Source organism: Lagenorhynchus albirostris, chromosome 16 (assembly GCF_949774975.1).
Source record: "Lagenorhynchus albirostris chromosome 16, mLagAlb1.1, whole genome shotgun sequence".
In the NCBI taxonomy this organism is placed as follows: Eukaryota; Metazoa; Chordata; class Mammalia; order Artiodactyla; family Delphinidae; genus Lagenorhynchus; species Lagenorhynchus albirostris.
The window spans coordinates 25894529-25909771 of record NC_083110.1 but is presented as its reverse complement, the minus strand read 5'-3'; the positions used below and the strand labels follow the sequence as shown (position 1 = coordinate 25909771).

General features: G+C 38.5%; 1 protein-coding gene across 2 annotated transcripts in view; it reads right to left on the bottom strand.

The window, feature by feature from the left end:
• The window catches only part of VCL (vinculin), a 101326-nt gene that overhangs the window by 20955 nt on the left and 65128 nt on the right, over positions 1-15243 (bottom strand). For both annotated transcript variants that reach the window (XM_060125822.1, XM_060125823.1), the window contains 7 exons: positions 12255-12345; positions 11119-11266; positions 7716-7869; positions 6487-6662; positions 4160-4350; positions 2746-2945; positions 396-524 (listed from right to left, as the gene is read on the bottom strand). In XM_060125822.1, coding sequence (XP_059981805.1) covers positions 396-524; positions 2746-2945; positions 4160-4350; positions 6487-6662; positions 7716-7869; positions 11119-11266; positions 12255-12345 — 1089 coding nt within the window. The remainder of the gene's footprint in view (positions 1-395; positions 525-2745; positions 2946-4159; positions 4351-6486; positions 6663-7715; positions 7870-11118; positions 11267-12254; positions 12346-15243) is intronic.

Genomic DNA, 15243 nt, shown 5'->3' with positions numbered 1-15243 from the left:
TCAGAGAGATACCAGCTTTCATGGCTTCAAGCTGCTGAACCAATGCCAAGGCTACCTAGCTCCATGTTTCTTGTTATGTGATGAAAATAAAACCCACTTGTTTTCATCTCTGACAGTCACGTCTTCTACTGCTTGCAAGTGAAGACATGTCCTAAAGACATTCCTAAGCAACATACCTGGTGACTGAAAGAAGAAGTGGCAAGGCCTTTCTTCCCTCTTCTACCTTTCCACCCTTCATCCACAATTTCCCAACCACTCCTGACATACACTGCAGTCACATTTTACCTTTACACACACACATACACATAGATATACATATACATATACACATACACATACATATACATATACACATGGCTGGCCAACAGAAGAAATGGAAGACCTCAGATACCCACCTCTTCCCTATTGGGTGCATCAGGAGGGGCAGTGGCTGCCACTGCCAACAGCTTGATGGGAGTTGTAGTATCACTGAAAACATCTGACACCTCCTGAGTCATGGCCTCCTGCATCCGGGCTTTCAGATCCTTAAAAACATTGTTTAAAAATTAAAATTTCCAGAAATATCCAAAAAGCACATCTGCCATTGTCCTTCCTTCACTGACACATTCATTCATTTGGTGTTTCATTCAACTTTATCAGCTATGAGTATCAACTGTGTACAAAGCACTGAGCTAGCATGAAACAGGTGTAAGAAGTGAATCCTGCCCACATGACCCACATTTCCCTAGACTGTTCCACCCAAACAAGAAATCTTACTTCCTTTCTTGATGGCCCCTAAGAATAATACTAAGAATCATGGGGTTGAGCCCAAAGAAGACCATGAGATGAGACAGAGCTCCTCAACAATCCCAGTGCTGGAGGGGCCTGACATAATTACAGTAACTGTAAGGACTGTTTGGTGGATGCAGTGCCAAATTTCTAAGCAACTTCTTATATTTAGATGAAAGAAATCAATAATGGAATTTTTCTGGATATTTCAAATAAGTTTCTAGAAAAACTTGATAACCAATATATGAATCCATTTTTTATTTTAACATGGGTCAAAAGCAGAAGATTCTCAGAAGTCATGAAAAAACTCCTTTTCATAATTATCACACTTTGTCCAATCTAAGTTTTATTCTAGATTAATACTCGAAGAAGGATCAATCACCCCCACTGTTTCTCAAGGTGGGTAGCATGCACTGGCTGGTGGTATCTGAAATGAATATAGGTGTTACACAGACAAATGTTTTTATTTTAATAATTGTGTGTTTCTTTTATAGAATATTAGAAAAAATATAACTAACTCAAACTCCTGATTTCAGGATTTTTATAAACTTTTCTTTTAAATAAAGTTTAAAAAAGGAGTCCATTTTAAGAAAAATACTGACTAAATAAAAAAGTATAGGTGATACATGGTAGAGCAAATATGAAAGAGCCCTTGATTGAGTGAAGCTTGAGAAACACAATTTTAATTGCTATCACACACTAGTAAGCTTTTCCTTAATAAGCTCTGGATTTCCTTATATTCTTTTTTTAAAAATTTTATTTATTTATTTAATTTTTGGCTGCATTGGGTCTTCATTGCTGTGCACAGGCTTTCTCTAGTCGTGGCGAGCAGGGGCTACTCTTCATTGCGGTGTGCAGGCTTCTCGTTGCAGTGGCTTCTTTTCTTGCGGAGCTTGGGCGCTAGGCGTGTGGGCTTCAGTAGTGGCACGCGGGCTCAGTAGTTGCGGCTCACAGGCTCTAGAGCACAGGCTCAGTAGTTATGGAGTGCGGGCTTAGTTGCTCTGCAGCATGTGGGATCTTCCTGGACCAGGGCTCAAACCCGTGTCCCCTGCATTGGCAGGCGGTTTCTTAACCACTGCGCCACCAGGGAAGCCCCTCCTTATATTCTTGATCACACCTTTTTCACTTTCCCTAGACTCAAGAAATTATATTTTTTAAAAACTCTCCCTCCTAATTTTTGAATAATAGTAAGCATAAGAAATGTAATGAGGGACTTCCCTGGTGGCGCAGTGGTTAAGAATCCGCCTGTCGGGACTTCCTTGGTGGCGCAGTGGTTAAGAATCCACCTGCCAATGCAGGGGACATGGGTTCGAGCCCTGGTCTGGGAAGATCCCACATGCTGCAGAGCAGCTAAGCCCGTGCGCCACAACTACTGAGCCTGTGCTCTAGAGCCTGTGCTCCACAACAAGAGAAGCCACCACAATGAGAAGCCCGCGCACCGCAACGAAGAGTAGCCCCCACTCGATGCAACTAGAGAAAGCCTGCGTGCAACAATGAAGACACAATGCAGCCAAAAATAAATAAATAAAAATAAAAAAATAGGCAATGGGGAGTTTTCCCCATTAGTCTTAAAAAAAAAAAAAAAGAATCCGCCTGTCAATGCAGCGGACATGGGTTTGAGCCCTGGTCCGGGAAGAACCCACATGCTGCAGAGCAACTAAGCCCATGCACCACAACTACTGAGCCTGAGCTCTAGAGCCCGCGAGCCACAACTACTGAGCTCGCGTGCCACAACTACTGAAGCCTGTGCACCACAACTACTGAAGCCCGTGCACCTAGAGCCCAAGCTCCGCAACAAGAGAAGCTACCGCAATGAGAAGCCCGCACACTGCAATGAAGAGCAGGCCCCGCTCGCCACAACTCGAGAAAGCCCGTGCACAACAACAAAGACCCAACGCAGCCAAAAATTAAATAAATAAATTTATTTCTAAAAAAAAGAAAGAAAGAAATGTAATGATATGTGCTCCCAAGTTCTACCTTTAAAGAGTCTTGGAGCTGAGATGCAAGGGCTCTCGCCTGAGGACTCTCCCCTTCCCCTCTGGCAGCCAGGTCAGCCAGCTGGGCCGTCAGCTGGTCCACTCGGTCACACTTTGCAAGAAGATCTTGGCGATAAGGTCCCATCATGACATTTGCCAGACGATGACCTTCGGCCACAAGCCCTCGGATGGCAGCCTGACCTGCACCAAGAGGAAAACACTGAAACTCACATAGACCAGGAGAAGCCAACCACTGTGCCATTCTGGTAAGGATTTCTTTTCTTAATAATACATTTAGTGGGGTTAGTGGGGTTTTTTCCCCTATCAAGACAAAAAACTGGGGAAATATAAAAAACGTAAAAAAATATAAACTACCCATAATCCCATCACTTGGAGACTGATATATTTGACCATTTCCTTCCAGTCTTTTTGAATGCATTGAATGCTCCTATACATACATACATTTCTCTTTTATAAAACTGGGATCATACTATACATTAACTTTTACTCCTTGCTTCTTTTTATTTAACGTGAGCATTTTTCTACATCATTAAATATTATTCAAAAATCATGATCTAACTCTATGCAACATTTTATCATATGAACCATAACTGTTAATATTATTAAATATTTACACTATTTACATATTCTCATATGTAACTCCTTAGAAACATCTCTAATTATTTTTAGAATAAATTCCTGTAAGTCAAATAGCTGAGTCAATGGGTATGAACTTTTTTAAAGCTCTTGACATATAATTCCAAATTGCCACTCAGAAAATTTGTACCAATTTATTCCTCCTCCAGTAAACTATATGTCTGCCTGATTCCCCCACACTGGGAATCACCAATTAAAAATTTTATCTTTTTCCAATGAATACAGCAAATGAAATAAATAGATCTTTCAGCTTGCTATCATAATACAACCTAAATTCTTATAGATCCATTCCTAAAATCTCTCAAAAATCAAAATTTTAGGTTAGCAACTCTACAGGTGATTGTGTGATACAGGAGCCCTCACAACTGAAAACAACCTTGGTAGCTAAGTGTCTTTTACTTATTTTCAAAAATTATATTTAACTGTGAACTTAACTAAGGACTGTAATAACAGAAATACAACAGAATGAAAGTATACATAGACTGGAAATAATTAGCTCAAAGTTTCAGCTGCAACCTGAGGAATTTTCTATTTGCCTGCAGCAAAATCATTTATTTATTAATACTTCTTGATTAAATCACAGGAAATTTATTGGCTACATTTGGAGATGGAGTCACACTGTGGAATGACTTACTCACCAGTGGCTAAAGAACCCCTTCTGTACCTAATTACAGATGATACAGGATCTCTATCAACAACTTGCTTATCTTCACTGTAATAAGTTTAATGAGGATTAATAAGTGCAGTGATGATCTTACCAACTCCCCGGTCATCCACTGTGGGATTATCAATCCACCGCTGTGCCTGCTCAATCTTGCCCTCAAGGTGGACAGCTGCTTTGGCAGGTCTGCTGTTGGCCACTGCCTTGTTGGTTTTGGTCTGCAAGTTCTGTAGGGCCGTGGCCACCTGTTTGGCCAATGCTCGGGCCTCTGGGGAATCTCCTTTTCCCCTGCAGAAAAAAAATAGCCATCCTGTCACACAAAGACACTCTTTACATTGAGATGACTTAATTGCTAATACAAATGCTAATGAGATGACAAACTGCTAATGATTATTATTAACTTGGTTTGAAAGGAGAGGGATTTATCTATTTGACCCTTAAATAAGAAATTAATAATATAAATTCTGATTGTTTTGCCTCGTTAAGACAGTTAAATATGTTGTAGTTAAATATGAGTTTGGTCAGTCTGGCTCAACCAAGCTCAACCATTTGGTAAGCTGAGCTCGATCAGTCATCACTAGGTTAGGTGGCCCCTGAGCCTGCCATCTCAAATCTGACTCATTTTATATCTCAAGTCCACTAGGTCATAGAAAAGTAAACTTCAGGATAATCACATCTGGCTCACCGATAAAAATGCAAATCTTAGTCTACCTGACAGAATGACTAATTTAGATACTATCTTAAAAGTTCCTTTATGATTCTAAACTTTCATACTTTCTCCATTATAAAGCTGGACAAAGAAGATAATTACTATGGTTCTGATCATAGCTACTCCTGCTGCCTGGAAGTTTTAGATAGATAGATAGATGGATAGATAGATAGATTGATTGATTGATAGATAGATAATAGGAATAAGTAATGATGGCATGTGACCAAACTTGGTCTGCTGTTATCACTATTATCATTAATTCTCTCTTCATCATTAAGAAACATTAATGAGTGCCTGCTATGTATATGGACCTGTGTTAGGATCCTGAGAGCATAGTTTCCTCCTCTGAGTATTTTTAAATCTAGTAAAAATGTAAAGACTATATTAATTAGCCAATATTAATGAACAGAGACCAAAATTTGTAGACATATATTACTTTACAATTGTCCAATTATACATTTTCCCACCTACATAATTTTATATTTGGGGTATAAAATAGTGACCCCCCAAATGACTGAGCTTGATATAGAATCAAACTTGAGCTATTACTTAAGCTGCTCTCTATCACCACAACCTCCTGCCTAAAGTATACCCACCCTGCTCCCACTCATTCCTATTTCAAGGTCTGAGGCAGAAGTCTGCTTTCTTAGCTAACGTTGGTCTCTTACCCAATATAAGATTTGAAAGGACTCTAAAGTACCTCTGTGGAAAAAGGTTAGGCACTCTCCTGTGGAAGAATAGGGAGTGAAATACACAAGTTAAATGAAAAGTCGAATCTCACAAGATACTTGACTATGGTTATTCCTGGAGAAGTGACTGGAGGACTGAGGTGGGAGAGAAGCAACTCTTACTTTTGCCATTGTACACTTTTTTAATGTTCTTTTTAGCATATGATGCAGTTATTTTTTTTTTAAGACAGAAAAATATCTTTCAAAAGGAGAAAGTGACACTTCTTTTCTATACAATCAAAGTAGATGCTATGAAAGCCGTATCTGTCTCACCGATTTAAAAAAAAAAAAAAATCCCCTTAAGAGAAGAACCTGCAGTGAGGATGTTATATTCAAGGATCTTTTATAATTGCTACATAAGAAGTAACACTGCTGGTCAAGGAAGAAACTATCTTCTTATGCCTCCCCATCCCACCCCAACACACACACACACACACACACACACACACACACACACACACACACACACAAAGCTTTTCATAGCTAGCCACAAAAGTTATTTTCCTCATATGCCTGGGAAACAGACAAGTCACAAACATGGTGTAGCAGTATGTCCTAGCTTAGAAATTTTAAAAAATGGATCTCAGGGATTTCCCTGGTGGTCCAGTGGCTAAGACTCTGTGCTCCCAATGCAGGGGGTCTGGGTTCAATCCCTGGTCAAGGAACTAGATCCTTCATGCCGCAACTAAGAGTTCACATGCTGCAGCTAAAGATCCCGCATGCCGCAACGAAGACCCGGCACAGCCAAATAAATAAATTAATTAATTTTAAAAATAGGTCTCTTAAAAATATTTTTTTAAAAAATAGTTCTTAGTATCCTAAAATTATTAATTTAAAAATATCTGCCCTCACCACGTCACAAAAAAATCAATAAGAAGACAATGGAAGAGTATCATATGTGCATTTAACCTATAAATTTCAACTATATATGTGCTTAGGGGGAAAAAGAGAGAGATTAAAGGACAATTTAATTGATTAAATACATACTGTCTTCGTAGATCTGCTAGTTTAGAAGTCAGAGCAGATATTTCTCCAAGAGAACGTAGAATGTCATCTCTCTCTTTAGGATCATCACACAATTCTGCTATTTTCCGAGCTTCAGCCAAAGCCCCTCGAATCTGTTCTTCTCCTTCTGGTCCACCATTTGGATCTGCAAGCCAATTCTACACACAAAGAAATAGAAAAGAAGCACACTGTGATCTACTCATGAACCAATTTTACTAAACTTAACAAGGCCATCAGAAATATTTCAAAAGTAATCATAAGGGCTTCCCTGGTGGCGCAGTGGTTGAGAGTCCGCCTGCCAATGCAGGGGACACGGGTTCGTGCCCTGGTCTGGGAGGATCCCACATGCCGCAGAGCGGCTAGGCCCGTGAGCCATGGCCGCTGAGCCTGCACATCCGGAGCCTGTGCTCCGCAACGGGAGAGGCCACAACAGTGAAAGGCCCGTGTACCACAAAAAAAAGTAACCATAAGGCATACCAGCAATTGTTTTTATAATGCTGATCCTTATAATTTTACATCAGTTCTTACTCAGGCAAAACCAAATCAATCCTTCAGCTATTTATTTATAAAGATATTAATATTTGCACGTGCGGCATGCAGGATCCTAGTTCCCAGACCAGGGATCGAATCCATGCCCCCTGCAGTGGAAGCTCGGAGTCTTAACCACTGGACCTCCAGGGAAGTCCCCCTTCATCTTTTTAAAAATGATTTTTTTTCTTTCTCATTAGGATAAAATATCTTCATGAGCTTTAGCTTTGAATTAATCACACCTTATTAATTCTTCAGTTTCTTAAACATTTATGTTTCTTCATGAAATGCTTGAAAATCATTTTATAGTAGAGTAATATCAGAAAGCTTTAACCCTTTTACATTGCTATGACCAAACACAGTTGTGAATTCTGAGATGAATAACAGGTTTAACATACTGTAATCTCCAACAGGAGCTAGGGGAATGGTACTCAGAATGCTTACTTTTAACTAACTGAAGAATTCAAAATTAAGATCTCTATTTCAAAATATGGATAATCATTAGCCTTAAGCCTGTGGTGGTAGGGGACGTGTTAACATTGGCAACTAGTGTGTATCAGTCATCACTCAGAAACACCAATTATCCACCCATAGAAAGTTAGGGGGAGAGGGATACAGGATATTTATGGAACATTTCTCTTTCTCCTTTATTTCCCACCCTTGCTAAAAATCATCATCGCTACCTGAGCAGCATCAATCTTCTTCGCAATGCTCTGCTTTGAGTTGGTCATGGCTTCCAGCTTGCGGGCTGCATTTTCCACTTTTGCTGTGAGCACATCCAGACCCTGAGACACCTGCTGGGCTTTCTGCATGGCCACCGGTGAGGCTCCTTGTCCTCTGCTCAAACAGATAGATGCTGCTGTTGTACTCTCTCAAACTCTTAATGGCAAAATATTACTAAAAGCACAGTATATGTTCTTTTACCAACATGTTTGTCCTTTTCCTTTTCTACTAAATCTGCGATAACACAAGGAAACAGAGAGAGACAAAGCAAAACACCCAAACCATCTAATTTCTCCTTTGCTCTTAAAAATAATACACAGTAGCTTCAAGGAACTGCATAACCACTTTAAAGACCAGACTTGCACATTTTGATAATGATTTTCCTCTTGGTGGTGATTACATAATCAAACCTAATCTTCAGGGGGGAAATGTGCTTGTGATCTTATTGCTATGGAAGGTTTTGTTACCATAGTACGTATGCTTTAGAAATAAACAGCCCATTAGATTATCTTATTTATGGGCAAGTATACATTGAAAATGTTTCAGAAGGCAGCACACATAGTGCTACTGAAAGCACACCACACTGGGACCAAGTAGATGTCTGTTCAAATCCTGACTCCTGCTACCTGAGGAACCTTGGGTACAATGTTTAACTTCCTTGGGCTTCAGTTTTCTAACTTAGAAAATGAGGGGTAGGTAGGTAATAATACTGGCCCTGCTTATCAAACAGAGTGGCATCAAGCAAAAAGAAATACTTGAAAATACTTTGGCAATAAAGCAATACACATATGTGACTATTGTTATTACAGAGTTGTCATTATCATAACCTAATGGTAATCTTAAATATCTACCTTCCACTCCTATGCAAACTATAAGTATCAAAACCAGATAGTACTGAGGGAAAAGGGCACACAAGGACAAGAAACCATTATTTCTCATCATGTTCCTAAAGAACTAATTTCACTATTTTCCTCTCTCAGAAGTGGTATGCTGCTACTACAAAAAAATGATGTGAGTTAGTAGAAATTTGTTTTCCCTTTGTTAGAGACTTCCCAGGTCATAGCAAAGTAAGATTTGCCATCTTTTTATACTCATATTTTTGAATCCACCCAGCCTGGTAAACTCAATGATAGGGGTGGCAACTTTATCATTTGGTTGAATGGAATGGCTGATCATCATAACCTGAGTTTCTGATTTTAGGATAGACTACAAAACATCTTTGCTTCCCTTAATAATAGTATGGGTGTGTCATTCATCTACCTATCCTCTTTTTAAATTTATATGTTTTTCATGTATACCAATATTTGAGGTAGTGAACTCAATAATATTTACTGCCAGGTATATATATATACTTTTTACTTGTACATGACACCTCCCTTTTACATGGCAGAGGAGTCTAAGACTTTTGGAAATATACTTTTTATGTTTTAATTTGCTTTTTTCCTTCAAATCTACTAATTGATTATGAGGAACATTGTTTGTATAAGAGTCCAACTGTGAAAAAGTAAAAATATTTATGGGTTGCATAATTTTTCATTCAAAATAAAAAGTTTGAGTACCATGGAGGGGAAAATATATACTTACAACCCTAGAAACTCTAGGTGACTGAATAGAAGAATACCAAAGAGGAAATTGTTACTGAGTTTCAGCCACTAAGCTGTTAGAAAGCTAGGCATATTTAAGAAAGGATAACAAGGAGACAGCTTTGTAATCTTTCACTGTGAAAGACTATCGCAGACCCATTGAGGCTCCTCACTTCCTTGACCAGTGAGGCTCCTCACTGTTCCAACCTTTTCTCTTTACAGATTTATGGTCGGTCCTGTACAGCAACTACCTCGTTCTCTTGCTCAGATTCATCTTTCTCTAAATACATACAACTGTGTATTTGAGAATTCCAACTGAAAACTGTCTACCACACTGTGAAAAGGCTGCAGACAAAAGAGCCAGCAGTGAGAAATTAGAAGAGCCAAGAATCTTGTCAAACTGCATTGGCATTTCTCCAGATGGGAACAGAACTTCTTTTTTGTCCTTTCTGTAAAGTTCTTGGCATGCTCATGGCAGAGGAGACTGCTTCACAGCAAGAGAAAAGGCCCACTGCACTCAATGAGATCACATTTATTTATGCTGTTCCTTCTTCCCTTTAAGGTAAAGGCTCTTAACCTGAAGCCCGTGGAGCTTCCAGGGCTACAGTGAATCCATGAACCTCTGGAAATTACATATAGTATTGTATGGGCATGTTTATATGTAACTTTTTAGGTAGAGATTAATGGCTTTCATCAAATTATGAAAATGACCTTGGTCCAAGAAAGGTCAGGAACCACTCCTTTAAGAACTATATTCTTGGGCTTCCCTGGTGGCGCAGTGGTTGGGAGTCCGCCTGCCGATGCAGGGGACACGGGTTCGTGCCCCGGTCTGGGAGGATCCCACATGCTGCGGAGCGGCTGTGCCCATGAGCCATGGCCGCTGGGCCTGCGCGTCGGGAGCCTGTGCTCCACAGCGGGAGAGGCCACAACAGTGAGAGGCCCGCGTACTGCAAAAAAAAAAACTATATTCTTAAGTCCATTATGTTAATACATTTGAGGCTAGGTGTAATGGTGTGCAACACGTCAAGGCGTGTTCCTGAAGCCTTAGTTTGTAGGGAGACCTTATACTGTATTCCAATTATCTCAAGACGTTTCATGACAATCTTGAAGCAAAATTAAATTTCATTTATACTAGTGTGTCATCATACCTCGATTTTTCACAATGTCCGTACTATAAAATTCCATAAAGATGAGAATCTTTTAGAACTTCATTAACTATATGTATGAGTTCCAAACAAACCTATATTATACTGAGTTTTCTTAATAGCAAACTATACATATTTAATTTGGGGGAATGGGGGTGGATCCTAAAAGCCAAGACTTGAGGTGGGTAAGAGATAGGTAAAAGAATTATAAAACCAAATGAATAATGATGAAATAGAAACTCAAAAGAGCCTAGAAATGACCAACGTAGAGGATAATCTATTTAACTGATTTTTAAAATGACATGTGAAATAATTCCAACGTTTTCACTCTTTATGTTTTTTTCTATCCAGCCTTCATAAAAGATATCTACGCACCTTATTTTTCATAAGCTTATGGCTAGAAACTAAAAAAACAGATTTCAACTTTACGATAAGGCATCTACATATTTTAAAAGTTCAACAAAAGGAAAATTCACTCCAATCTCAAAAGAATTAGTAGAATATAATATCTACGTTATCTATTAGCCAAAGAGAATTCAGTAAAATTCACAGAAACTTGCTTTCTGAATCACTCCATCAGGAGCGAGATCCCAACTGTTACCACTACTGCTCTGGTGAGAGCAGAGGAACTTTACCTGGCTCGGAGGTCAGCCACTTGATCAGTCATCTGCCCTAGCATTTTGCAGGTTCCCAGGATCTCCCTGCGTTCTTTGCCTGCACAGAGTTCACCAACTTTTCCAGCTTCATCTAAGATCTGCCTGATGGCCTGTTCACCAGCATCACCTAAAACAAAGAGATTTTCAAGGGAGTTCCCTGGTGGCCTAGTGGTTAGGATTCCAGGCTTTCACTACCACGGCCTGGGTTCGATCCCTGGTCGGGGAATTGAGATTCCTCAAGCCAGGTGGCGCAGCCAAAAAAAAAAAAAAAGAGAGAGAGAGAGAGAGAGAGAGCTGTTCAATATCTACATTGTTGATCCATTAATTATTTAGAAAGGTTGCTTTACAAGTCATTTCATTCATGAAGGAATGGATGATTTTAAATGACAAGTGAATAGAAGGCAATACATCTGATAGCTAACAGCCAAGCACTGCCCTTACAACCATAGGCTGAGGTTTTAACCACAGAGACTGCTCAAAAAGATCCTTGGAACCATACCCATCTGGAGATAATAAGCAGTTTGTGGTAAGCATGTGAATGATGAAAGTAGGCTCTAACAATTCGATAGTACTCAACGCCTCTAAACTCCATTAGGCTTTTCACATTCATTCAAATATTAATCTAAAACTGAATAAATATTAGATTAGAAAATCCATAATGCCTAGCTCAATAACCTATTTGGGTCTTATCTTTATACAAGTCAACTTTGCTTCCCAATTCTTGTTAGCATCATCATTTCATCTGCTTAATTAAGTACTCTGTTGACGTAAATGGAAATCTGCCCAACGGGAACTAGAAAAGAAGAGCTTTCATTCAAAATAATTACCTTTCTGATTCAGGGAAGGGGTGAACCAATAATTTGGCAAAGAATGCCCAGTTCACTTTGCTTTATTCCTCTGTGATGAGAGGTAGTCTATGCCCTTCATCCTTTTAAGGACCAGTAATACTTCAATTAGTCAAAACTATCAGAGAATGGAGTATGCCCCTAAATGTTGCAGTATTTATCTCAGGATTATGAGATTACAAAATGATTTTTCTCTTTTCTTTTTCTTTTGTTTGCCTGGTTTTTAGCTTTTTGCTGTTATCTATCAGAAAAGTAGAACCAGAGGGTTACCTGGGGAGGCACTGGGGTCACGGAGCCAACCTTTAGCCTGGTTCAGTTTGGAGTCTATGGAGGCCAACGCTCTCTTCATGGCTTCAGTGTCCTTTTGAAGAAAAATACCACAAGTATTTTCTTTGCAAAAACTAAGATACCATGATACAAAGTAAGACAGAGAAGTTACACCATTAACATACAATAGCTACGGTAGTCCTACAACAGCCTTAAAAGTATTCTCATCACACCATAACGCTTATTTCTGTCAAAATGCAGCATCTTGCATGCAAATCTTCAGTTAATTCTGTTTACTAATCTCCTTATTGCTAAACTGTGAAAACTGGTAAAACTGCTCAAGCCAAAAGATGTTCAATGTCTTCAGCTGGAAAAAGTCCTCTTGTCACATGCCTCATTATCAACCTTTCCACTAGTCAACAATCATCTACTGCAGCCCTGCCAAAGCTCTCCCCGCTTCAGGAAAGCCTCATTAGCATGTGGCACCACAAACCACAGTTCTTCTACATCTTGTTTTGAAATATACACACACTGCTTGATGTTTCACTATGTTTAATCTGAAAAACCTGGAATTACTGGCTGGAAGAAAGCTGAAAATTTTAATCTAGCAATTCAGTTTTAATTCCACAAGTAAACCACCAAATGTAATACAAGAAAGAAGTGTCTTTCGGGCCTTCCCTGCCACTCCTCATCCTTAGTTCCCTTACCGTCCCTAATCTGGAAGAAGAGGCAGGATAAAATAAGTGGGTCTCAATTTATTGTTTAAAATCAGGATTCATAATGACTTGCATAAAACTAGCATAAAATCTCCCAGGATATAGCATGAGAAGTCCAAACAACAGACTAATCACTTTTAAAATATACATATGTTTTAATAAAGTTTTTTAAGTAAACAGATATACAGAAAACAATATAACAAATATGCATGTACCCATCCTCACAACTGACAGACTGGCCATCTCTTAAGTCTATTTAACACCTTAAAAGACAGCCTCTCTCCCTTTTGCTTAGGGAACTGGATCTTACAGAGCCCATCCATCAAAGCACAGAGTTAACCTCTGAAACTCTAGGCAACGCCTTAAATCCCTACCTTTTTTCAATTTCCAGTCCTGCAAACCGGGGTTCTTCAAGGTGTGGTGCCACCAGTTTTCCACATGGGGGCACTAGGAGCATCCCCACTTCCAATTCAAACAAAACCCAGCAGCAGCACCAATAAGCGTTGGGAGCACTCATAATTAGGCTTAAGGTCAGCAGCCTGACACCAGCTTTTCCAAAGTACCTATTCAAATTACAGGACTCTCAGCTTTGGACTCCCTCTTTCCCCATCTAAACAGATACAGATTTGGCTATCTAAGGCTCTAAATAACAAATTCTCAGCCATGGCAACTGAAAAGAAGTGAACTAAATTACTGAAAAAATGGAAATAAAATATTTTTATTATCAAGTTATATGAAATTATGATAGCTATCATCAATAAAAGGCAGTCATAAGAGGATCTATTTCAAAATCCATCTGTCATTAGTGCTGTAAGTAGACAAGTGGCATTTTTTAAGTGCTTTGATTCTCAAATGGTTTAAATATTTGCTCTTCCTTCATCTAGTTCAAATTAATCTGTACAGCAAACCTTGTCTTCAAAAGTCAACTTTAGCTTAATTCCAAATTAGCAAGGCCCAAATCAATATCTTTTTAAAGAGAGTCGCAGGCAACACCCAACCTCAGAGAGTCGGATAGCCTTTAAGGTCTAATACCAGTTATAGGACTTTGTCTAGATACAGATTTTAAAAAAAATTCATGATCTCTCACCTAGGAAGTATTGTGCACATTCTGAAGAAGAGGAATTATAGCCATGGAAAAATACTTAATTTAAAATCTATTAATAACCATTTCTCTAATACACTTATATTTTCAGTGAAAAAAAACAATAGATACTTATAACATTTCAGAAATCTCAATTCAAGGGGAAAGAAAGATCAGAAATTTTTCAGTGTCTATTCTAGCATTAAAGGCTACCAGTTAGGAAACTAATCTTAATTGAGCACTTCCTACATGTTAGGTTCTATTTTAGGCATTTTTTCCCTCATTGCTTCATTGAACTTCAATTTTTAATGTAATTTAATTTTATAAATTAAGGGGCTCAGTCATAGAAACACAGTTTGATCTCAAACCTCATTATTTTCTATTAGATGAAATTCAAGAATTTTTTTCTTTTACCAAAGAGAGTTGCCAAAGATTCCACTAACCTTTTACAGTAGTCAGCAAATCTTTTGCCTTGCCAATTCTGGCTTGGTTAATACTGCCCAGAAAATTAGCTCTATAAATCAAATTCATAATCCTCACTAACCTAAATAACTGCTTTTATTCTCCACTGCCCCAAAATGATTTGAAACACGATAGAAAAACTAGTTTTGCTCTATTCAGTATCCTCAAAAGTCACTGCTTTTTTCTCCCTAATAAAGCGTGGTCACCATGCTTCAAGGAAAGAATCTGATTCTCAGGATGTGACTAATTTAGTCCTGAGTATGAGATGTGAGAATATCAAGAATTTAACATTAAGAGATGCTCATTTTCTCCTAAAAATAATCAATGGCAAATTTGCAATGAAGCTGCATTTTTACACTGGGAATTTCAATTAGTTACCAAAGTTTCTAAGAGCATGAATTTTAGACAATTTTGGAGATTTAAAACAGTCACTGAGAGGGCCACCTTAAATTCTTTCTGGAATAGAGCAAATTGTAAAGAATCATTTAAACACAATACATTTTAATGTCATATCTATTAAAAGCAAAAATGTCTGTGGGAACAAATATTTTGGTCTCTTAAGAATTTCTTTTGAAGGGCAGTGTTTGTTATGGAATTGACAGAATTCTGACATAAGCAACAAAAGAAGTATACTAACATCGGCTATAATATAAACAAATTCAATGAACAACTAGGACTAAGAAGCAATTTTGAGATATATTTATAAAGGGTAAAAATAATCATAACTCTGGGG